General features: G+C 39.3%; 1 protein-coding gene across 1 annotated transcript in view; it reads right to left on the bottom strand.

Moving 5' to 3' along the window:
* The window catches only part of LOC124776932 (ryanodine receptor), a 694,095-nt gene that overhangs the window by 148,444 nt on the left and 518,299 nt on the right, over nt 1–27,352 (bottom strand). The window contains exons 71-73 of the mRNA XM_047252151.1: nt 24,333–24,448; nt 11,461–11,618; nt 6,319–6,498 (exon numbers count right to left, since the gene is read on the bottom strand). Of these exons, the coding sequence (XP_047108107.1) occupies nt 6,319–6,498; nt 11,461–11,618; nt 24,333–24,448 (454 nt within the window). The remainder of the gene's footprint in view (nt 1–6,318; nt 6,499–11,460; nt 11,619–24,332; nt 24,449–27,352) is intronic.

Here is a 27,352-nt window from a genome sequence, read left to right as displayed (position 1 = left end):
AGACATTCTTTACTGGGAGGGAAGAAGACATTCCTTTCACAAAACACTTTTGAGAAAGTTTAGAGAACCGTATAGACAAGAGAAAGTTAGTGCACATATGTGCAGTTTTTTAAATTGCCCCAGATCAGTGAGACTAGATCTGACAGGCAATGCCTCCACATTAGTGGGAACTGAATGGCTTTAGATCAGTGGGCCCAATCCCTTACAGATACTTGCAGAAGCAGCCTGTGGTTTTGGACTGTTGCAGAAATCCACTTGTGTGGCCAGCTATTCACAAACCACAGACAATATGTTGATGAAATGAGACAATGGTGATCAATCCATGCAACAGATAACTTGTTCCAATACTATGAGAATCAATAATAATGAAGATAGGTAGCAAATCACCATAAAGATGATTGCTGAGCCAATCAGAAAACAAGAGCACATACACATTCACAGAATCACTCACACACAACTCATGCACACATGACTGCCATATTTGGTCGCTGCGTCTACAATCTCTGAGAATCAGATCCAAACAAACCACTCCTCATGCCACCCTGCCTGTTGTCGATAGCTGCTAGGCCAGTGACAAGACATGGTGGCAGCAATGATTGCAAGCTGAGGGGAGTGGTGGGAAGGAGAGAAGAAGTAGTGATGAGGGAGAAGAAAAGTGGCTCATGTACTCAGCTGCACCCTGCCAGTGATGATGCATGACACCCCAGTAAACAAACCATTTCATCTACTGAGATAAAAGCGAGATTTTTCCACTGTTTTTTTTTTTCCAAATTTCCGTGATTTCCCTGACATGTCTGAAATTCCCTGATATTCCCAGATTCCCCTGATTTCCAGAACCTGTGGCAATCCTGGATATATATGTAGATGCAGATGAAAAGGGTTAAATTTATCCACAGAATTAACAGCTTCTGTCCCTCACAAATATTTGTAGCAGAATTCTAGAACATATTCTGAGTTCAAACATTACGATTTATCTGGAACAAAATAACCATCTCCACAGAAATCAGCTTGGGTTCCAAAAACATCAATCACATGAAATTCACCTTGCACTCTTCCCACATAATGTCCTCCATGCAATGGACAGAGTAAAGCATGCCGATTCAATGTTTTTGGAACTTTCACAAAGTTTTTGATTCATTACCAAACTGATCGCTTATCAAGAATTTTTTTTTTATGGGATATCTAGCTAGCAAAAATGTTTATATTCAGTCAATGAATTTTAAGACACTATTTGTGATATGAATCACTTGCACATCAACTGTAAAGTAATCCTTATCTATATAAAAATGAAGGTTTAGGTTTCTGCTTGGAACATATGATCTAAAAAAGAAATGGTCAGATTTAGGTGCAGTTTCTTGCAAAGTGCTTGGCATTGTCTGGAGAAGGCTTGCAACTACATAGCTTTTCCAGCAACAACATAGTGATTTTTTGTTAAAACTGACTGTGAGAAAGACAATGCCGCAATTCTTGACAATTCATTTCTAAATATATGGTGCGATTTCTCTAAGGTCTTACATGCTGGTAGTCCTGTTAATAGTTTGTTTAACAAAAGTGAGTAGCCTATGCAATAATTTTCATATGTAAGCAAACTAATTAGTTCATCTGACTGAGTTGCAACTTTATACAGTTGTTGTTGGTTTCTCTGTGAAAGTAACCAGATGTCCTAAATGTGCATCAACTGGTAGATTTACCAGCCAGGAATGAAAAGGAAAGTGATTACACGCTTTTCAAGGAAGCAAGGCTTACTAAGCAGAGCAATGAATCAGGTCATTTTCGGGTTGCTCAATCACATGGATCATGCACAGCAAGAAATTTGGCTGATCATTTATGTGCTACTTGATAGCCTGCACTGGAATCAGCACGGCAGTGAACAATTAAGAGTGGATGCAGAATATTTCCATGCTACTAGATATCAACAGAAAGCGCATACTAATGTAATTCTTAGATAAGTATTTGAGTGCATACTTCCAATAAATTACAAAGCAACTGAAGAGGCACTGCATGGATGTGTGGCATTAGTTTGTAGATGTATAAAACAGTTACAAGATGCAACAATTGTACTATGCAACATATTTTGTAACTGTGACAATAGTATGAAAAGGACAGCTTGCTACTCACTATAAGGATGACACATTGAGTTGCAGACAGGCACAATGAAAAACTGTTACACATTGAGCTTTTAGACAAAGCCTTCTTCAGAAAAGATAACACATACACACATTCACATAAGCAAGCATCCCTAATGCATACATGACCACTATCTCTGGCAGCTCGGGCTGGAATGCAGCTGTGGCACTAAATGAAAGCAACTATCTGGAGTGGGGCAGGGAATTGGGAGATATAGCAGGTTACGGGTGGGGTGAGAGAAGAGTGCTGTCTGGCAGAGCATGGCAGGACTAGAAGGTGGCAGGACAAGGCCTCCAAGCACAGAATTGGGAGGCTGTGGGGGAGGGGAGGTGGCAGAATTGGGAGCAGAAAAGAAGAGTAGCAGAGAAGGGGAAATGACTGGTGGGAGTGTTGGCAGAGAGACGCATGCAGTGAGAGAGACGAGAGATGGGACATTGAAGGTGAGGAGGTAATAGAACAGAGGGTGCGGAAACTATTGGGTGGAGGTGTGGCGACAGTACATTACTATAGGTTGAGGCCAGGATAATTTTGGGATAACTCCTATAAGTGGAATTCAGAAAAGCTGGTGGTAGAGGGAAGGATCCAGATGGCCCGGTTGTGATGCAGCCATTGAAATCCAGCACTTTATGTTCAGCTGCACGTTGTGCCACAAGGTGGTCCACTTTAGTCTTGGCTGCAGTGTGACAGAGGGTTGCTAGTCATACGAATATAAAAAGCTAAGCAGTGATTGTAGCAGAGCTGGTATATGACTTGGCTGCTTTCATAGTGGCTCGACCTCTAATGGGGTAGGTTAGGCCTGTGATAGCACTGGAACAGGACATGCTTGGAGGGTGGATTGGGCAAATCTTGCACCTGGGTCTTCCACAGGGATATGATCCCTGTGACAAGCGGTTGGGATTGTGAGTGGCATAGGGATGGACTAGGATGTTGTGGAGGTTGGCTGGGTAAAAGGGCATGATGATAGATAATCAAAGACCTGATGAAGAATGTGGTTCAATTGTTCCAACCTGGAGTGGTATTGGGTGATGAAGGGGGTGTTGCTTTATGGGTGGTTCTTGGGGGTACTGGAAGGATTGGGGGTGTGTGGGGAACCTGCAGGGGAAATCTGTTTGCAGACTAGGTATAAGGATTATGCCTGTCTGTGAAGGCCATTGTGAGACCTTCAGCTTACTGGGCAAGTGAGTTCTTGCAACTGCATTGCCATCGCTCCCACACCAAAAAATCCCTCCCATACAGCCTAGCCACCTGGGGACAGCATATCTGCAATGACAAGTGCCCAGTATGCTGCAGGTCTCATAGAGACCTTCACAGATAGGCACTACCGCAGACCCAGTTCACAAATAGATCTCCCGTGCCATTTCCTCACACATTCCCAATCTTCCCACCACCCCCAAGAATGAGCTATAAAGTAGTGCACCCTTTCCATCCCTATGCTACTCCCACTCCCAAACCTTTGCCACAGGGATCACATCCCATGAGAAAGACGCAGGTGCAAGACCTGCCCATTCCAGCACTTTCTATTCCAGTCCTGTCACAGGGTTGTCATACCCCAGCAGAGGCTGGACCACCTGCGAAAGCACCCACGTACCAGTTTCTCATACTTGTATGACTGACAACCAGCTGTCCACCTGGATGAGTGACCACTGCCAATCTGTGTCCAAGAACAAAGTGGAACACCCTGTGGCACAACATGCAGCTGAACATAACATGCTTGATTTCAATGGGTGCTTCACAAACTGGGTCATCTGATCTTCCCCTCCATCACCAGCTTTTCTGAACTGTGCACATGGGAGTCATCCCTACAACATGTTCTGCACTCTGACGTTATCCTGACCTCAACCTACTGTAACCTACTGTCCCCACACCCTCCACCCAACAGTTTTTGCCCAGTCTGTCCTACCACCTCCTCCTGATTCACGTCTCTTCACCCTCACTGTGTGCCACTCTTTGCCAATGCAACCACCAGTCTTTTCCCTTTCTCTACTCCTCTCCTTCTTCAGTTCTCCGGTCCCTCATTCTCCTCTACTCCACAGCCACTTGACACTGCACCTGGCAGCCTTGTCCTGCTGCCATTTAGCCCCTGCACACTCTGCCAAGTAGCACTCTTTTCTCCCCCCATTCATATCCTGCTATCCCTGCATCAATGCAGACTGCTGCTTTCATTCAACACAACAGTGCTGCCATAGATAGCAGTCATGTGTGCATGATGTACACCTGCTTGTGTCACCGTGTGTGTGTTTTCCTTCCTTTTCTGAAGAAGGCTTTGGCCAAAAGCTCAGTGTGTAACTGTCTTCTCATTGTGCCTGTCTGCAACTCAATGTGCCATCTTTAAGTGTGTTGCAGTCTAGTCTTTTCATAATGGACTTTCCATGTTTGTTTGATAGTATTAGTTGCAGTCTCAGGGTTTTTGCAGGTGATGCAGATATCCACGAGCAAATTATTTCTGGTAAAAATAGCAGTAATATCCAATTAGATCTTGATGAAATATAAGCTTGATGCAAAGACTGAAATTATATCTTAATGTAGAAAAATGAAAATTTGTGCACCTCACAAAATGTAAAAGTGTAGTATCTTAATGATTCATAACTAGAGTGAATTATGTCACACACATATTTGTAGAGAAATGAACAAACATATAATTTTAGTTGTAAGTAAAGCAAATAGCAAGCCACATTTCACTGGTAGGAGTCGGGGAAACTGGCATGTTTCTAGAAAAGGAGATACCTTACAAAACACTTGTATAGCCCGTACTTAAATGCTGCTCCAATTTATGGCACCCATCTTCAGCTTGGACTAATAAGGGACATCGAGCATATGCAGAGATAAGTGTTGAAAAATGTCACAGACTTATTTCATGGGCAAGGGAGGGTAACAAATATTGAAAAGCTTTAACTGTCAGTCACTCAAAGAAAGATGCCTTATGTTTTGTGAGAACCTATTTACTAAACTTCAAGTACCATCTTTCCAGGCACAAAGTACCAACATTCTTCTGTCTTCTATGTATCTATCCCACAGACACAGAGCAGATAAAATTACACAAATGATAGTTCACACAAAGGTGTATATGCAGTCCCATGGTCCATCTGTGAAAGAAATGGACCACAACTTCAATATATTACAATAAAAAGTACTTCCTGTCAGGCACTTTACAGTGATTCACAAAGTATAAATGCAGGTGTGAACATTATGCAATTGACAAATTTCAAAACAACCCAGATTATGCAGATCCTTACTTTCCATGATCTTTGATCACTTTCTTGCAATCACAAAACAATATAACTATGGTGTCCTCTGCAGAAGAGCCTACTTCTGCCTTTTTTATATTGGACAACTAGGTACATTCCAGATTGTGCTGTGTAAAATTGAGAATATTTTATTGAATTTTTCTAAAGTCAACTGCCAATCATTGCAGACAATCACACCAATTGTTGAAATATATGATAGATTGAAATCACATGGCCACCTTGCATGACACAGGAAACTCATTTTTATCTAAAGGTTCTCAACCATCTACCTATGGACAATATATAAAATTTTACTCTTTCCAAATGTAGCTAGCAAGGAAACTGTGGGAAAAGATCTGCTTCAATATTCCTTATTGATCTGACAGGTCAGCAGTACATACTATGTGGCTACATCATTGGGGCTACCTGGATGATACTTCATACTCTCCTTCTCAATCTATTCCAAAAATACCTGGAGTGGAAATATACACAATGTATAGGATAACATAACATGGATAAACAGATACAGCCACATACAATGTCCTCCTCAATTGTCTGATCTGTTAGTATCTTATGTAATTACCATTTTCAGAACACAAATTACACTTTATTGACAGCAAATTAGTAGCCTTAACATAATAATTTATATTAAGAAAGTATTTTACTATTATTTTATGGATAGTAATGTAAGCATTTTTTTCCTTCTTAGAACAGGATTTGAGGACAATCAATGCTTGTGTTGTACTGTATTTACAGTGCAGATGTAGATGTATTTTTATTGACTACAAAAGCATCTTATGCCTTAGACATTTCATTTAGAATGCAAAACACAGCTTCTACAATAACCATTATATTCTAGCACTTAAAGCTGAATGTATATTTTTGGTAAATATGTCACAGAAAGTTTGGCAAAGTTCTATAAACAATCATTTCTAAATATCTGATGGAATTTGAAGATGCAGGTTACCTGAGATTTTGACCATGTGTTAAATATTTCGGCTACATGGTTATATAAATCTTCAGCTTCAGCGACATTGTGTCTAAGCCAATGATTTCTTTGCAGATCCACGTACTTTATAAGAAGAGGGTAAAAAGCATATATGTCTCGCACAAGTAGATGCCAGTCTTCTTGAATTTGAGACTCAATCTGAAAGAAAAGTGATTGTCAATAGTAAACTTAATTAGAATCCATAAGTATTTTTTCTTTTACTACATTTTTAGGACTGAAATGTAAAATAATGCATTGATAGTGATAGAATACAGTCAACACAGAATTAATAAGTTGCTTCACCATCTGTGATTACACATTTATCAGTACAAATTAATTACTTTGCATACATTATCATTATACAGAATCATGTCCTTTCTAGACAAAGAAAATATCCTGTCACCTGCTCAGTTCGACTTCCAAAGTAAGAAAGCTACAACTGATGCAATACAAGAATTTCTAGATCATGCACTGGAGCTTGTGGACAATAAACTCCCAGCCATAGGTATCTTCCTAGATCTAACAAAGGCCTTCGACATGGTTAATCATAGTACACTTTTGCAAAAGATGCATTCCTATGGAATAAGAGGAAATGCCTATGACTGGTTTAAAAGCTATCTGGAAGATCGACAGCAGTATGTCGAATTAAATGAAACTAAGCTCTCAGGTACAGCTAGCACTGTACATTCCTCCATATGTACCATAAAGCAAGGCGTTCCCCAGGGCTCCGTCCTGGGCCCCTTGCTGTTCTTACTTTATATAAATGACCTTCCTCACAGCCTACCAGACACAAAAACCCTTTTGTTTGCTGATGACACCTCTGTACTCATATCTGCGCCCAAACAAACTCTCCAATCTAATATAGATAGCACCACAGATCAAATAAGTTGATGGCTTCAAAGTAACAGGCTGCTTCTTAATGCAAAAAAGACAATTGGAATAACCTTCCACACTGCCCAAAACAGAAATCCATTACTACCAACTGTATCACTGGAAAAAAATAATGTTAAACTTGAAAATGAAATAAAATTTTTGGGGGTCACAATTACTGATACGCTCACATGGAAAAGGCACATTGACGTTACCAGCATAAAACTTAGTAAAGTATGCTTCATGATTAGATCAATAAGGAACGTCAGTAATACAAGTACCCTAACCACAATGTACCATGCACTCTTTCACTCTGTACTTAACTACGGAATCATCTTCTGGGGCCAAAATTCTGAATCAATTAAGATATTCAAATTGCAAAAGAAGATAGTCAGAACAATTATGTTCAAAAAACAAAGAGACACTTGTAAACCAATATTTAAGAAACCAAATATTTTGCCCCTCCCATGCCAATACATACTAGAATTATTATTCTTTACCAAAAAAAGTATCAACAAAATTAGCAAAAATATGGATTACCACGATTATGACACAAGATCAAAAACCTCTCTAAGAATACTTCCCCACTCAACAAAACTGTACAGTGATGGTGTCAAGTGCATGGGAATAAAATTATATAACCATCTTCCAAATTTTATACAAGAAATCCAAGAAATAAATAAATTCAAACAGACGGTGAAATCTCTTTTAATAAAAGACTGCTTTTATACCATCCAGGAATATCTGGAATCAAAATTGTCTTAGTGCATGATAATGTAACAAAGCTGAATGTTATTAAGTCAATTTTGTCACATCATGTAACAATTCTCTGTAAAGCTGTAACTTTAAGTAACATAATTTGTAGGTAATTTAAAATAATCATTCCTCTGTGTTCTTGTTTACTGATTTAGACTCCTGTAAACCGTATATTTTTATTGACTTATCCCATATCAGTTGTACAAGCCATTGTACTGATTTGATCTATGGGACAAATAAATAATAAATAAATAAATAAATAAATTATTGAAGTTGGGAGAGCAAAACAAAACTATAAATTTATTTTTTTCAATATCTTTAACCTGTGTCATCAATACCGCATGAGATGATGCACTCGTTAAGAAGCAAATTCACTGACAGAAAAGTTACAGATTGTGTTGGAAGTGATGACACTTACACATTTAAATTTTAAACTAATGCAAATACAAGAGACATTTAGTTCTTTGTTTATGCCTGTAGAGACACAACAATATACTAATGTGGAAACAATCTGAATTCAATAAATTTGAATAGCACATGGAAGAAGTAACTATATGATCGGATGGTTAATTTCTGATGTTATACAGATATCAAAACCTCTTAAACTATGGTCTCATTTATTTACAAGCAAATTTTCATTTAACAAGTTATCAACCACAGAACCAAGCTGTCAATAAAAGCAAGACAGAAAATAGGGACATCAGAATATTCATCAGTATGTTAAACCTACAGTTTATGACAGCTCCTTGATAAATAATGAGATATTCAGAAGTCTGTAAGTATCAACATCTAATTGCTGTATACAGGGCAAAGAAAAATACTATACTTGGTGGTCATGTGATTCCTCAACCCAGTTCAAGACAAAAGTGTATCTAGCAAAACCTAGCCCTGTCAATAGGTTTAATATAAATGCAATTTAAAAAATGAGGCTCTGGTAACGCTGTGCCAATTGTCCCATTAACTCAGTGAGATGATTCAATTAAAGCATCAAATTGTTTCCAATTAACACCTGTACAATGTGGTACTTTGTGTATTTATTTCTGTTACTGTAACTTTTATTTAAACATTAAAACATAGCATGAGCTTTTTACAGATATAAACAACCACTTCATTTTGTCTATGACATGAATAAAGTAAACAGAAAATAATAGTGGATACAGTAACATTGCCTGTATCCAATGAGGTACAAAAAACATGACAGGTAGGCTACACTAGGTTGTAGATTATGTTATGCACAATAATTCCATTCTGTATGTTTGATGTCCAGGCTTATTGTCACAGAAATACGTACAAGCAACATTAACTTTAGATATGTTCAAAGTGATCACACTGCATTTGCAAACACTTTGTCATGTGCTGGACCATACTTTGCTGGACCTTAAGCAACACACCTGCATCCACCATTGCCGAGGCAGCATGCACACGAGCTATTAGGTCAGGTGGAGTACTGTAAACTTGTTCCTTTAAGTGTCCCCACAAATCAGAACAGTGGACTTCCATGACCAACCTGTTTCTCTGGAAACACATCATTTAAATAGTTATCACATTCATTCCAAAGTGTAGTGGTGCACCATCATGCTGAAACCACAGCTTTCCCCGAATACCAAGTGGAATGTTTTTTAATGTGTTAGGCAAAGAATTGCACACAAATGTACATACAATGGCGCATTCAACTTGTCTGGCAATAAGTAAGGGCTGAAAAGAACTTTTCCCATGATTCCAGCCCACAGCTTTATGACAAAGTGCGCATGGAAGCCACATTCATGGGTGACTTGTGGGGTGTGGTGTGACCAATAAAGGCTGTTGTGGAGGTTACTAATACCTTCACGGATGAAGCAAGATTCACCAGTCCACATCATGTTATTTATATAAATGTTTGTTATCTTCTTCTTTGTGAAAAAGTCATTCCTCGAAAATGTACTCATCAAATGCTGTCTTCTGGCCACTGGTGTTGAGCTAATAGGTAATGATATGGATGCAGTTCTTCATCTTGCAATACTTCAACAACCAGCCTTTGAGACATTTGGAACTGCCTTGCAATTTCACGTGTTCTTTGCCATGATGACTGGTGAATGGTTTCAAGAATCGCATCCTCAGTTTGTGGAGTTCATCTAGCCTATTACTTGTGGATGAAGATTACTGGTTTCCCAAATGTGTTGCTCCAGGCAAAGAAAAAGTCAGGATGGTGCCTTTGATGATACCATGCAACTTACACTTGAGCTGCTGCAACAGCTGTTTTATTATCAGATGCACCCAGCACCAAAAGCATTTCGACATATTCGTTGTTTGTGTACACCATCAGGAAACTCCCCTACATGAACTTCACTGGACCAGTTGTTATGGTTGTGCACTGTGTGGTTAGTACACACACACAACACACACACACACACACACACACACACACAAATGTATAGTTCACCATTTCAGTGCAGTAATATGTTCATTGTAAATAAGTATTGTAGTAGTTCTATTATATGTTTATTACCTTATAAATAAAAAAAAAAAAAATCTTTTTTTTTTTTTTTTTTTTTTTTTTTTTTTTTTTTTTTTTTTTTTTTTTTTTAAAATTCAGTGGATTAATGCGATCTTAGTAAGTGAGTGTTTGTAAAATGATTCTTTCATATAGTGTTCATTAAAAAAAAAAAATGACAATCATTCCACTTGGGACCTGTGGAAGGTACATTACCTTATTTGTTTCAGTTGTAAATGTTTCTCATGTATTATTGTTTTTCTGACATGTTCTACATCCTGGAGGACCTCCTCACTACGGATCAATTGGAATGAAAGTAAATCTAATTTAATGGATCCCACTATCATGTGGGAAGCCACTGTCATGTGACAGAATGATGTTCTGATTATAAATGATGAAAACTAGGGAATGGAGGTCTAAAAACATAAAAAAGGACCCAGACAAGAACTTGAACCATATCTCCATGGTGGATATGTGTTTGATGTTCCAGCAGCTACTCAGTGAGCTAGGGTGGCTGGTATGGTAGTGCAGATTGATATATTGTCCTCTGTGCATTCCAATGCACTGTACAATGTGACAGTGTTGCCAGGCCCTCATTTTCATACATGTGTTTTCAAAATGCACCTGATCTGATTGATTAACTTTTGTCTTGAATTTGAATGAGGAATCACATTCCAACCTCCAAGTGCATTTTTTCTTCACACTGAGTACTTCCACATGTTTACATATACAAAGGCAGCAACTTATAATTATGAATATAAAACAGCTTGAGTAATATAAATGAAAGTGGAATAGAATTTCTGAGTACAAGGCAATACAAACATATAGCTAATAATGCAGAGAAATCAAAGAAAGTATGGTCATTGTGATATAAGCAATATTTAATCAACATATTACTGTGTGTATGTTTTTAACAACCCATACTACATTAAAATTTATGTAATACATCTCTAATGAAACACTGAATGATGAACATAATGATGTCTGTATACAATCAAACAGAAACCAAGGCAATAAGTAGTTACCTGTGAAGTATCATCAGTTGCTGATTTAATGAAACCTCTGAGTGATTCCTCCTTGTGAAACAGAGTATCTGTTCGTTTCTTCACTTTCTCAGCAAGTGGAAGGAATGGATCTTTAAGCAGTTCTTCTGACGAGTTGATTATTATCTGCTGTGTATATGCTGAAATAATTTCATAAATGCATTCAATTTGCATACATGTAACAAACAAGGAATGTGAATTTACTTTTATGACCAATTTATTGTCACCCTAACAATGTGCATTTTCTCAGATGTAACAGATTTCAACCTCCAGAACGAAATTTTCACTCTTCAGTGGAGTGTGCATGGATGTGAAACTTCCTGGCAGATTAAAACTGTGTGCAAAGGTTCCGAGTTCGAGTCTCAGTTCGGCACACAGTATTTATCTGCCAGAAAATTTCAGATTTCAATCTACTTAACAGTTTAAATTTAAATTCTTGCAGTTTAATGTGGCCTGTAGCTTTGCTAAGGCTCCTAACTTACAGCTAATAATGATGCACAGGTATAACTTTTCTTTATCCCTATAATGCATTGTTCAATCAAACATATTCTCTGTAAAAATCACATTTGTGTGGCATCAAAATTCATGTGAAGTTTTATAATTGGTACAGAGGAGAATAAATTCTGTGCTCATTATATTATGGCACTAGACGAGAATAAGTTCCGTGCTCATTCCAATATGGGCACCTCAAGCTTTTTGCATACTGCATGTAAGTGCTACTCTTCAATTTTTTTTTAAGAATCTCTATTCAAAACCTCAGAAAAGACTGATGGAAATATGAATGTAGCCATATTATCAGGGGCTGTGGCCTGTAATTATATGTATTAAAGCATTGATATTTTTGAAAGCATTTGTAACAACTGCAAAATTTTTCAACAAAACTCAATTCATTGAAAACTTGGCATGAAACCAATCTTCTTGCAATATTTTGGGTGAAAGTCATAAAACCACTATCTAAGACACTTGAAGTCAGTCATAAGTTATAATTCCTTCTCCTGTTGTACCACCACTGCCTTACTGCAACTGAAAATCACAATTTCCATACACTAATCACAAAACACCTAGCCTTCAACAGCATTTACAATGAAAAGCAAAAAGCAGTAGAAATATTTGTACGAGGTGTGTTTTTTAAGTACGTACCATTTTGAAATTTAAAAAATACATTCTAAGATATCTCAATAATTTTATTCTTATATGAAAGCCTGTACCTTAATCTACTTTTCTGCATAATTTCCATCAATCTTGAGGCACTTGTCATCATGTTGTACCAGTTTTTGAATACCCTCCTCATAGAAGTCTGCCGCCTGACTTGTTAACCACTGCATCACCACGGTTTTTACTTCGTCATCGTCTTGAAGACGCTGACCACCCAGGTGTTTCTTCAAGTGCAGGAACAGATGGTAGTCACTGGGCGCAAGATCGGGGCTGTACGGAGGATGATCTAGAGTTTCCCATTGAAAAGATGTGATGAGATCTTTGGTTTGATTCGCCACATGAGGACAGACATTGTCTTGCAGCAGAATGATGACCTTGCTCAACTTCCATGGACTATTGCTTTGATCCTGGTGTGACGTAGGCCACCCATGTTTCATTGCCCGTAACAATTTGGCTTAAGAAATCATCACCGTCATTGCGGTACCGCTCAAGGAAAGTCAATGCAATGTCTAAACGTTAGGTTTTGTGCACATCCATCAACATTTTCAGTACCCAACGTGTGCACAATTTTCGGTAATTCAAGTGCTCGGTCACAATGCCATACAAAACACTACAAGAAACATTAGGAAAGTCATCCTGCAAGGAGGAAATCATAAAGCGTCTGTTTTCTCTCACCTTATTGTCGACTTCCTGCACCAAACTTTCATTAACAACCGAAGGACGACAACTCCGTTGTTCATCATGCACATTTGTGCTGCCATCTTTAAATGCTCTCACCCACTTTCTTACCATTCCACCACTCATAATGTTTTTTTCTGTAAACTGCACAGATCTTACGATGAATATTGATCGCTTTTAGGCCTTTAGCACTAAGAAATCTTATAACAGCCCATACTTCACAGTCGGCGGGACTCACGATTATCGGAGGCACCTCAAACACTCAGTACACAACGTAAACAAGGAAGTATCAGACCGTAATGGCGTCAGTGCATAGATTAAGGTACAGGCTTTCCTGTAAAAATAAAATTATTGAGATATCTTAGCATGTCTTTTTTTAATTTCAAAATGGTACTTACTTAAAAAACACGCCTCGTATATCTAACCTCAGCAGTAAACTTATTAGAAGCTGTAGGTTTTTTTCTTATAGTACATGCAGTAAATCTCATGAGTGTAACAACTACAATATAGCACATGGAGAGCAGTGAATAGACTAAAGACAGGAAGTGCAAAATGCAATTAAACATGGTTAAGCTGAGATGCTCTGAAGATGACCACTGTGGATGTGGAGAAACACAGACATTTGAACATTTATTCATATGGTAAAGATGGAATTTGCTTGCACAGCAGAAGATCTATTTTTATGCAGCTATTAAACCTGCAAAGTTTTGGATGAAGAGAATTCAGATGTTATCATGCAGACATGGAATGTAACTAATTAAGTAAGTAAGTAATCTTACAGCAGTTATAAAGTTCGAAGTATAATAATCTACTCGACTAAGATGCAGACTGAGGTATAAGCTAACTGCAGTCAATGTTTACTTTGGTGATTGCAAGTAGACAAATTAGGTTTGACAGTCACAGTTTAGCACCCTGAAATGAATGAGCTACTTTATAATTCAAAAATGTTAACTCTGCCTAAGTAAGTATGACGTAACAAAATGATTGGATTCATCTATTTATACACAAAAGCAAAGCATTAAAAGTGCAGATAAAAGTGCAGCTGTGATAAAAGTGCAGATATGATTAGGAACTTATTATAGTAATAGCAGTTCTGCACATGTGATAGAAATTCATGAACAATATCATGCTGCTCAATTACAACATGAAATCTGAAATAGAAACTAAGCACTGGGGAAGCAGGATAGCAGTGGGTGTACGAGATGACCATGACCTTGTTACATTTCCAATGTCAGGTATACAGCAGAGGCAACTGTTGGGCTACCTTCAAGGTCACCCCTCCTTTTCTCTTGGGCAATCATGTGTTGACATTGTCATGCGCTGTTGGTCTTGGCCAAGAGTCGTGAGCCCCCACTTCTCTTGGCAATTTCCTCTGGACAAATAGGAATCATTTGAGATCTGTACAGCACAGTGAAGGATGGAATGCAAACAGCAGGAATCAGCCAGCACCTCTTGGCAGAATAGGAAAAAGAAGATGAATAAGAAGAAGGGCAGAAGAACAGAAGAAGAAGAAGATTGTCATGTCTGAAAGTAAGTAGCTGTCCATCCATTATTATTATTATTATTACTATTATTATTATTATTATTATTATTATCATCATCATCATTAGTAGTAGTAGTAGTAGTGGTATTAATATATTCGTTTAGACTTATGCTTTGTTATTTATTGTTGGAGTGTAGTATTAGAAAATGGCATCAGATATGTAGTAAAAGAAATTATATACCCTGAACTTTAAATTCAAAGATATGCATTATATACATAATGGCATATGTGCACTCACTGAAGGGTATCCATACTGTAAGGCAATATGATACACTGACAAATGATCACATCTCTCTGTTACTACTTACAATTTTGTCAAATCTTTCTCGGAATTCCAAAGACACACAAATAAACAATTAGCACAATGGAACAAACACTTATGAATACTTGTCCCTACATCGTTAGTGCATTACTTTACCATTGGGATACCTTAAAAGTATCCATCGGGTTTAAAGTGCTCGACATCAATATTTGAATCCTCCTTTCCTGTTTCTCACATGTATTAAGACTTCAGACAACACTCCATCTATTATAGTGTCTATTAATATGAAGCACAAATTAGTTAATATTAAAATCATATGGAACTACCTAAGTCTATTTGATCTGTTGCATCAAACAGGTGCTTTGTAATATTAAGATAATATTAAGGAAAAAATGTATACCAAGTACCATCTGCCCTACTGAACAGTTATTACATCAGATAAAATGATGGAATATGAACAAGTTTGGCTTTGATAGTTTGCATTGTATGTTGATAGAAGTTTTCTTTCAGGGTTGTCATTTGGAAGAAGAAGTGATCTTGCAGAGATTTTGTGGAATCTCTCTGGCTTGGTGGAGGGATCCAAATCACTACTGGATGCTAAGGAGGCTTGGCAGGTTACACAATAAGAGCATACTATATTCTTGCATATTTACACAAAGAATATTTATAAAAATATGGACAAAATGGAAAATATAAATATGGAGTAAGGGTTTATTAGTTAATAATTTAGCTATGCTAGACAGCTCAAATATGAAGTATAGCCAGAGGCAAAGAGTATATGCAGCAGCAACATATTACTTCTTCCACACATATGTCTTACAATGGGAAAAATCTGGGACATTAGAATTAATATGTTACTTTACCTGCAATCAGTCTTTAGATTCATTGCTGAGTGTGTGTTTTACCTACAATCAGTCTTTAGATTCATTGCTGAGTGTGTGTGTGTGTGTCTGTGTGTGTGTGTTTTGTGTGTCATCTTACTGGAGTCAGATCCTTGCTATGTCGTCAACTGACCCAAGACTGTGTAACATGTTTATTTGCACTGATGCACTGGCAACTATGGCCCGCATCAGCTCTACCTTCCCAGAGGTTTTTGCTACTGGTATGGACAATCATCATCACCAAAAAGAGCATTTACTGCTGGGAGACATTCTGCCCATACTGCTCGCAGTCATTGGAAAAACTTCTCCTGTTAGTTGATCATTTCCTTGCGTGGTAACAAAATAGCAGAAAAGACATTGTAGATAGATTTGAGTATTGCAACAGGTAATACTTTACTAAGCAAGGATGCAACATATATTTACAACTTAAGCATCACTTCAGTACTTATAACTTACATCCCTATGTGACATAAAAATGGTGAGACTTTTAATTTTTTTAAATATCTGGGAAACTAATTTACTATCCCCACCAGTAGTCACAATGGAGATGAGCTGGTACGGTTAGCGCAATAGGATGGTGTGGAAACCTGCCATGGAGGGCAGACACCACATAATATGGGCAGACCAGCTGGTGGAGGTGTTTACCTGCAGGGTGCAGTAGGCCATGCAGGCCAGCACTTACTCGGAGTTCGACAGTGGCAGACATCACCTACTGTATCATTCGATGTTTGTGATGATTGAGTAACCATTAGCTGTCTGTACCAGCCATATCTTGAGTTGTTCCCATGGTTATCTCTTGGTGGATTCAGATTCTCTGCTTCCCATAGATCAACTCGCACAACAAGTTTGTTTCCCTCCCACATGGTTCATTTTTTTCCCTTTTTCTAGAGTTAACATGGGCCGCCACAGGCCCAGCGTTTCTGCGATGCTGACAGGAATAGTTGTGCCTGCTGAAGAAGCAGCAGCAACAACAGAAGCAGATGCAGGCACTAATAAACCAGAATGGGGACTTGCTTTGTGCCCTTGCATCACCAGTGGTGTGGCCACACACCTGTTGTTCCATTTTCAGCACTGACCCTGACACTCCTGGTCCCATTTGCCAGTTTTGATGGTTTAACAGAAAGATGGGAGAATTACCTGCACCGGTTCTTGCTACAATGTCAGGTAAGATGTATCAGTCATCCAGTTGATAAAACTGCCTTGTTGTTGTCCAACAGCACAGATTTATTAAAGTTGTCTAAAATTTGATGCCCTCCACAGAGCCTGAGAAACTTACCTTTGATGAGCTTTCTTGATTGCTTCTGGTGTATTCTGGATATCAAAACCATGTTGTGAGGACATGGTTGCAGTTTAACCAGCACTGCAATTTCCCTGGGCAGTCCTATTCAGCCTGAATCACTGATTTGCAGGATCTCTTGAGCAAGTGTCAGTTTGAGTGTCTCAAATGTGCTACCTCTTATGCAGACTCACTAATTTGGGACATGACTGTCAGGTTAGCTCCTGAGCACAAAGTTCAGACTAGGGTGTTGATCTCATCCAACCCTTCTTTAGCTGACGTTGAGCAAATCATGGAATCACATGAGCAATGGGGTGTGCATGGTAAACAGGCTCCAGTGCTCTGAGGGAGACCCTAGGTGGCCTCGCATCCAGCTGGGTCACCGTGTGTTCCTGCCGTTGATTCTCGTGCAGTGACATCATGCCACTGCCTGTGCTTGCCCTTGCTCAGCTCAGTGGGTTCGCACTGCTCTTGCAACTCCTGCCAGTGACATTTTTTGGGTCCTTAGCATCATTCTCCTTCCTCTCTTTGAGTGTGCCAGTTGTTTCGCCCTGATTGTCATTTGCTGCATGTTCGAAGTGACTGCCCATGCATGGAGTCCATGTGCGGGTTATGCCAACACATAACATTTGGCAATAGTTACTATTTGTGACAGTCAATGGGCCGTTAATCAGGCAACCAATGCCCCTGTGGTTTCACTGGTCTCTGGGCTGCCTCTGATACCTCACATGTGTCACCCCGGCATATTTTGCTGATGTTGGTAGTGGATGGGCAGCCAGTCCGATTTCAGGTAGACACAGGAGTGATGGGCAGCCTAATTAACTTAGATACATAGAGGCCCTTTGCATGTCTGGATTTGCAATTGTCAGTCTGTCAGGTTGTGTCTTATAGTAAACAGTGCATTCCTTTGTGGTAACAATTCTCTGTCTCCACATGTCATAAGAAGATGGAACGGAAACTTATTGTTTCAGTGGTTAATTCACCATAGCGGCAAAATATCTTTGGGTTTGACGCATTTTCTGTTTTTGGCTTCCAGGTCACTGACAAAGTGCATTTAGTGTCTCAATTTGTTTCTTTTCAAGATTTGGACTTCTTACTGTGGTTCTACAGCCTGCTGTCTGAGAATACCTTGGGCCAACCAGAAGATTTCGGGGTATATGTTTCTCTTAAGGTGACAGCGGTATCCAAACTTTGTCAGCCCATGCCATTCCCTTTGTCATGTGTGACAAGGTAAAGGCTGTGTTGCAACACTGGCAACAACATCAAGGTGTCATTTCTCCTATTTTGTTGAGTCAGTGGGCCACTCCTTTTGTGGTAACGCAGACACCCGGCAACAGTATGCACCTTTGCAGCGATTTTAAGCAGACAGTCAATGTGTGATGTGTTGCAGATTGGAGATTCATATCCCATTCTGTGCCAGACCAAATTGTTGGTGGAGCTGTCCTGGGGGAGGGGGCAGTATTTTCCCAAATCACCTTGCCATTGGAAAGGGTTTCTTGGACTTTCCTAGATCTCAACACCCCCTTTGGGCATTGTCAGTTTAATTGTTTGCCTTTTGGACTTTTGTCGCCATGGGGAATTTACCCATGGTATTTGGAGCAGTTGATTCAGGACTTTCCATGTTGCATCAGTTACCCTGATGACACGTGGGTCACAGGGCTTACTTGGGAGAGCATTTACAAAACCTTCAGCTGGTTTTCGAATGCCTCCTGGAGAATGGCCTCCACTGCAAGCTGGAGAAGTGTAGCTTTTTCTCCCTGAAGGTGCAGTTTTTGGTTCAGGTGTATAGTAAAGATTGTCTCATCCCACAGATGACCACATCAAAGCCATCGTCAACCTATCGGCGTCCAAGAAAATGAAGAAACTCTAGTCTTGTTTTGGGTAATATTTCACATTATTCTCATTTCATTTCCCAGCCTGCAAACATATGCCAGTGTCTTAACTGGCTTTGCCAGAAGGAAGTTAAAGTTGTCTGGTCTGCGGATTGTCAACGGGGGTTCTCAGTTTCTTAAGCAGTATTTGTGCTCTGCTACCTGTCTGGCAGCCATTATAATGGGTAAATCTTTCACCCTGGCCTGTAATGGATCCCAGTAAGGAGTTACTGCCATCCTCTCTATTCAGAACCCGAATAGCACTGAACAGCCCATCTATTATTATGCATCAAAGGTGCTTTCCATTGTGCAGCATTATTTTCCAAATATGCAAAAGAAGGTGCCAGCTATTATTTTTAACAAAATACTAGAAATTAATGTATATAGACATCACAGTGTTTGCAGCCACCAAGATATGACACTTGCACATGCAAATTATCTGTACCCCCACCCTGACGTAGGCCGATTGGTGAGTGATGGTTGGTTGGTTGTGTTTTGGGGAAGGAGACCAGACATCGAGGTCATCGGTCTCATCGGATTAGGGAAGGAGAGGGAAGGAAGTCGGCCGTGCCCTTTGAAAGGAACCATCCTGGCATTTGCCTGGAGTGATTTAGGGAAATCACGGAAAACCGAAATCAGGATGGCCGGACGCGGGATTGAACCGTCGTCCTCCCAAATGCGAGTCCAGTGTGCTAACCACTGCGCCACCTCGCTCGGTCCATTGGTGAGTGAAAGCTAATGTCCAGCTCCTGTAGTCATGCAAATAAGTAGAGAGGTAACACCACTGGTGGGTGCAGTCAAGGCATGTGAGACAGAATCTGCTTGCTGGATGGATACACCCCCCCCCCCCCCAAATATGCTTGGTTTAAACAAAATGTTTACTCTACAGGGTAGCTTTGCTTGTATGCAGAATTTTAATAACACTTTATTTTTGCATATATTCTTTGTAACTAGAAAAATGTATTATTAATATATTAAATCATTTTTTAAGACTGGCTGTAATCTTCTCTGCTGCTGGGTGCTTCGATTGGATACAAGCTTCTAGCAGTATCATGGCAGCTTCCTGTTGGTGCCTCCTACCTACCGTGCATGAGTGTCTTTGTAATGCACCTATTTGTATATCGTTTAGTAGGCAGATACATGGGGTGGAGAATTCGGTCACTAGTCAAAGTGATACACAGGCTGGTAATTCTGATCCTCCTAACTGTTAGCATCTCATATGTGCCAGTTGATGGCTTGTGATCACTGCCTGTTTATTGAGAGACAGTGCATAAATGCTGCAGTTCCCCTCAGTTGCACACTGTAGGACATACATATAAGCAAGACTGTGGCAGCTGGCACATGCCTGAGCTGTGAATGCGAGACACTTTGCGACAACAAGAGACTATGTAGGTGTCTTCCCAGCTGGCTGACAGTGTGGACAGTTATGTGTAGGCCTCCAGAATCTGCCCTTTTCTAATTTGTCTTAAATAAATTGCTTGTCTATCCTGTTCCTATCCTATGCTGGCTGGAGTAATTGTTTTTACAGTGTACATTTAGCAGTGTGCTGTGACTGGATTTTCCTCCATCATTTATTTACGAATACACTAGAAACAGCCTTATAGCGACATCACACACAGATATATACTTGTTGCATTGAGTTATTTGTTTAACGTGAGATAGGTGTGAATTTGGTACTGGCAGTTTTGCAGATTAATGACATAATTAATTTATAGTATTTGACTACATATTGTAATGTCAAAGTGTTTTACCTAATAAATTATAGTAATATTTATTGCCATCATTCCTCATCCACGCTCACCAAGAATATTAAGGACTGCAAAAGACTACTGTGGAATATGCATAGATTACAGATGGATGACAGCAACTATTTCTTGTGGCTTATAAACTGCAATGTCTGTATTATAAATTGACCATGTGATCATGACATCACATTCGGCTACGAGTGTTAAAATTAGAATACATAATCACACTACCAATAAAAATTACATTATATGATTAGAGGATATTGTGTGAGTTTTGTGGAGGCCCTGTAGCTTCATGACCAGCCCTGGGTTAACAACACTGTGAGCTCTGTCAGCTACTGCTGACTGAAATGAAATCTGATACAAGTACAGTACCTGTTGCTACAATTGGGAGATGGGGATATAATGGACATGGCCTACACCTGAATAGGAGAGGATTAAACACCTTTCAGCCGTCTAGTTTCCAACATTATTTTATTTGGCAACCAGTTTCAGCATTTTATTATGCCATCTTTAGGCCCTTGACCAACTTGTAGGAAGATTCTACCTCAATTGTGATCAAAACAGGGGTCAGCAATACTGGTATTAGTGGATTTTTCCTATAGAGATCACTTCAATCATCATCTGCCAACTATTGGCAGATGATGGTGGAAGTGATCGCTGTATAGCAAAAATCTGCTAATGCCAGTATTGCTGCTCCCTGTTTTGATGCACAAATTAGATACATAGACTTATACTGAAAGACTGTACAGCCATAAAACCATCAGCTCACAGATACACTCCATAATCCAGAAAGCATCAGACTGCAAAAAAAAAAAAAAAAAAAAAAAAAAAAAAAAAAAAAAAAAAAAAAAAAAAAAAAAATAATAATAATAATAATAATAATAATAATAATAATAATAATAATAATAAATATCCATGCTGCTGGCACTGTGGTAAGTTTGACACACACCCATACATTGAAACACTAAAAATTAATGTATATGGACATCACAGTGTTTGCAGACACCAAGACATGACACTTGCACATGCAAATTATCTGTACACCCATCCTGACATAAGTCCACTGGTGAGTGAAAGATAAGGCCCAGCTCCTGTCACCTCGCAAATAAGTAGAGAGGTAACACTGCTGGCAGTTGCAGTCAAGGGCACTGAAGATGGCGTAATAAAATGCTGAAACTGGTTGGCAAATAAAGTAAGGTTGGAAACTAGACAGCTGAAAGGTGTCTAATTTGACATCCTGTATCGAACAGCTGAGTCCCACAACCAGCAATAAAAAGATGGACATACAGAGGAAAAATAGGTTTGACTGAGCTTCTTGCAGATAATATACAGGTACCTCTTTTAGGTTAGAATTAAGATTGAGACACCCTGTTTGGAAAGAAGTGAAAATGACAGAAGGACCAAAAAAGTAAGGTCAGCTTCTTTCAACAAAATATCAGAGGGTTGAGTAATAACGTAGAAGAGCTTCTTGACTGTTTGGAAAATTTACAAAGCTCTAAAAAGATAGGCATTAGGCATCCTGTGCCTGTCTGGGCACCATGTAACCACAGGGTTAGATACTTTACATATAAAAGATTACACAACAGCAGCTTACTGATGCAGAACTAACATGGGAAAAGGACGAGTTGCTACGTATATTAAGATAGAACACAAACTCAAAACCATTGAGACAAATAGATTTTGTAGTGACAGCATAAAGATGTGTGTGCTTGCGAATTAATACTGGAAAATAGTTCACTTTTAATTCACACTAGGAAATTTTGAACTGTTTATGAGGAAGCTGGATTCCTTACTGCACTATCTATCAGACAGCAGCAAGCAGTTAAGAGTGTATGATGACTTCAATGTAGATTTTCTAAAGGATTCTGTTCGTCTGCTTAGTTGAATGGTAATGTGCTTGCCTACCATTCAGTGGGCCCAGGTTCAATTCCCAGATGAGCTGGGGATTTTCTCCACCCGTAGACTAGGTGTTGTATTGCCCTCATCATCTCATCACCAACAATGTGCAAGTCACCCAATGTGGCATCACCTGAAATAAGACTTGCACCTGGAAAACTTATTTGGATTCTACAATTTGATCTCAGTAATTAACTTCCCAGCATAGGTGTCTAAAGACGATAGGACCCTAACTGATAATGTTGAAGCAAGAAAAAAACTCTTTACCCAGTAACAAATGCTCTTTCTGATCATGATGCACAATTAGTTAGCATAAATAACATAGTGTCTTACAATATGGATACTCCTCAGTGGATATGCGCGTACCACTTTATGTACATAATGCAAATCTTTGAGTTTCATGCTGAGGTTACATAATTTTTCACTGCATATCTGGTGCCATTTTCTAATACTACACTCTTAAAATAAATAACAAAGCATAAGTATAAATGAAAATATTAATAATAATAATAATAATAGCAAACACCCTTGCCGCAGTGGTAACACTGGTTCCCATCAGATCACTGGAGTTAAGAGCTGTCAGGCTTGGTCAGCACTTGCTTGGGTCACCATTCAGGCCTATCGAGCACTGTCGGCAAATGGGATGCATTAAGCCCTTTTGAGGCTAATTGAGGAGCTACTTGATTGAAAAGTAGCGGCTCCAGTCAGGAAATCTGATAAAGACTGGGAGAATGGTATCCTGACCACATGCCCCTCCATATCCACATCCAGTGACACTTATCAGCTGAGGAGGACACAGCGGTCAGTTGGCATCATTTGGCCTTCTGAGGCCTATTCTGGCAAGGCGGAGGGGAGGGGGTGGGTGGTAATAATAATGGATGGACAGCTACTTACTTTCAAATGTGGCAGTCTTCTTCTTCTTCGTATTCTGCTGGGAGATGCTGGCTGATCCCTGCTGTTTGTGCTTCTCCTTTCTTCTATGACATACAGACCTTGAATGACTCCTATTGGTGAGAGTAAACTGCCACAGGCAGTGGAGCCCCACAGCTACTGGCTGAGAGCAACAGTGTATGACATCATTGACATGCGACTGGCAAAGAGAAAAGTGGAGGAAGAGAGGGGAGGGGAGGGGAGAGGAGGGAAGGGGAGGGGAGGGGAGGGGAGGGGGGGGAGGAGAGGTGACCCTGAAGATAAATCATGTGACTGCCTTTGCTGTAACCTGACACCAGAACTGGAACCTGATACTCAAGGTCAAGGTCATTTCGTAGATCCACTGCTACCCCACTTGGAGAAGCTGCTATGTTTTGTCCAGTTGAGGGTGTTTGGTAGCTTTCCTTTTTCTGTTGGTATTGGTTCAGTTTTATGATTGAATTTCCCATTTTGTTGACACATCCTTTTTCTCCACCACCTTTTCTTCTGAGAGATTTTGCTTATGGTTTAATTGTAGACACTGATTTATGAATTATGTCTAATTGTCAGTCTTCTTAAATGTACATGATAGGTAAACATTACCATGGACTTATCTCACAACAAAAAACAAATACCTGCTATCCTTATCATCCAAGGTGCACTTTCATTGCCTATATTCTTTTTTATCAGTTTCAGAACATTTTTCAACAGCTGGTTCATATGTTCACTAGTTACCATCGACACATGAGCTCTGTAAAACAAACAAAAGTTATTAGTAAGTGAGAAAAACTGACATATGAAAAGTAGTCTAATACACATTTACAATTACAGTGCCAGTGAGAAGCACTCAAACTCACTTTGTAAATCATACAAGGTTCACTTATCCTATAAACGTTTACAGAAAGGCATCACTGTGTTGCCGGAGTAATCAGTGATCTAGTTTGATTATATTATATAAACAGAACTGTCTAGATTATTTTTTTAAGAAGTTGTGATGACTGGTTTCAGCCAGTTTAACCCATTTTCAGGTTTAAAAGTTAAACACCAGACTGTTGCTAGCATTATCAGCTGATATGGACCACATCTTTTCAGTTACAATGCAACACAACTGCCTACACTGGTGGTAGAAACAGTCTGTATTTTAGCTTTAAATCTGATGGCCTAATTTGGTAACTCCAGCTATTACAAATCCTTAAATGTGATCTACACTGTTTTGTTCATATGATATAACACATGTTTGTTGATAATAAATACATTAATAAATACATTATTACCTGCAGACATTATGAATAAAGGAAAATTAAATACATAAATTCTAAATTTGTATAACTATTTTGGCTGGTGCATGATCATGTTTAGTAGACACAGTTCCCAATAAATCTAACAAAAATACACACAAAATACTTATGGAAGGTTATGTCTATGGAACTGCAGTTCTTTTCTTCAAAGTGTGCGAGAGAGGGGAGGGGGGAGGGGGGGGGGGAAGAGAAGAGAGGAGCTGAGACCATTCAGAATCAAATTTAGAGAAATCTGCAAGCAGCAAGGAGGAATGACAGTAAGGACAAAGGGAATCATGCCTGTAGGGTCAAAGTTTATAGGTTAGCGAGCAATGGACGACTGTTAGATCAGAGCTGATGTAAAAGCCTCGCTTTATTGTTTACCTTGTCAGGAGGAGGAAGAGGAGGAGGAGGAGGAGGAGGGGGGGGGAACTAGTGAAGGTGGAGGTAGTCAACTGAATGAAGAGTCTGGGGGGAATAAGTTAACATAGGAACACTACACAGAATGGGAAGGAAAGTGTTAGGATGGGGCTAGAAAAATAAACGGAAAAGGAGGAGCATGTACAGGGGATAAAGCTGGGAAACGGGTCAGAAAGCAAAGGGATAGAATGGAAAAAGAAGGAGCTTTGGGGGGTAAAACCCATTTTGGAATTTGAGCAAAACTGTTACTATGGGGGTGGGTGCAAAAAGCCTGGTGCTGTTTAACTAGCACTTAGGTCTTGTAAGTCGTGAGATAATGCATGCATGCAACTTGGATAATTTGTATGTGTCCATATCTTCAATTAGCTTTACTGCACTCATCTCTACAATGAAACCAGCACAATGAGTATATGGGGTGTCCTAGGAGTAATGCTCAATATTCAGGGATATGAAAGGAATGATTTTTTGAACAAAAAGGTCTAGTAAAAATAGGCTTTAAAATGTATACCTTAAGAGCTATGAGCACTTGTTCAGTAGAAGAAATGTTACACATCAGCGAAGAAGAACAAGTACTTCCAGCTCTTAAGGTATGCACTTAAGAGTCCATGTTTAGCAGACATTTCTTTTTTGTTTTGGTCCATGCTACCACCCCTGTAAATATGGGAAGCAAAGAGCCTGCTGTAAAGAGATTTGTTTCACAGTATCAAAAATGAAGAGGTGCTTATAGCTCTTGAGGTATGCCCTTTAGAGATCATGTTTTCTAGACTTTTTGTTTCACAAGAGTCAGAATTTTTATTGGCCCATAACATTATAAATTAAATCATAGATTTAATGTACAGGGGACTCACCAACACTGTAATTACAATTCAAATGTGTTACAGAAACAATATACAACAATAGCATTAATATAAAAACATACTTATTACAGCCAGTTACTTGACATAAAATTGGTATGCTTAATTAACAAATTGTGTCTACCATTTGCTTGATTGCTCAGATTTTCACTTTATCATTCAGAATATTTTCTGAGGAAAAAAAGCATTACTGCCTTAAGAACTTTTGTAACTTTTGTTTCGGTTGCCCTACTCCATACTGTGGATTTGTTTCTTTTTTTTAAAATGTTGCAGATTTTCATGCACATATACTCTGGGGTTTCGAATATAGCTCTAATCTGTGTGTAGGAAGCATGAAATTCCCCTTGCTCCTAGAGCTGTACTGATATTAAAAGTTATTGTCTATGAATAATGCTGTATACAACAATAATCACTTCGTAAATGTGCAAACAGGGGTATTAACAGTGGGTGACAGAATTCTTCTGGTTTTTGCATTACACCTATTTGTAACAATTGATTCTGTAACTTTAATATTCTAATAAATGCCATACCTTAAAACTGATTCAAAATAGCTGTAGTAAACTACTATTCTTATCTCCATGCTAGTTGAATATGATACAGTCTTCACTGCACAGGTCAGGCTGTTTAACTTATTTGCTAAATACACTCCTGGAAATTGAAATAAGAACACCGTGAATTCATTGTCCCAGGAAGGGGAAACTTTATTGACACATTCCTGGGGTCAGATACATCACATGATCACACTGACAGAACCACAGGCACATAGACACAGGCAACAGAGCATGCACAATGTCGGCACTAGTACAGTGTATATCCACCTTTCGCAGCAATGCAGGCTGCTATTCTCCCATGGAGACGATCGTAGAGATGTTGGATGTACTCCTGTGGAACGGCTTGCCATGCCATTTCCACCTGGCGCCTCAGTTGGACCAGCGTTCGTGCTGGACGTGCAGACCGCGTGAGACGACGCTTCATCCAGTCCCAAACATGCTCAATGGGGCACAGATCCGGAGATCTTGCTGGCCAGGGTAGTTGACTTACACCTTCTAGAGCACGTTGGGTGGCACGGGATACATGCGGACGTGCATTGTCCTGTTGGAACAG

Source organism: Schistocerca piceifrons, chromosome 2, assembly GCF_021461385.2.
Source record: "Schistocerca piceifrons isolate TAMUIC-IGC-003096 chromosome 2, iqSchPice1.1, whole genome shotgun sequence".
Classification (NCBI taxonomy): Eukaryota; Metazoa; Arthropoda; class Insecta; order Orthoptera; family Acrididae; genus Schistocerca; species Schistocerca piceifrons.
The sequence above is the reverse complement of the archived record's forward strand: the minus strand, read 5'-3'. Positions and strand labels throughout refer to the sequence as shown.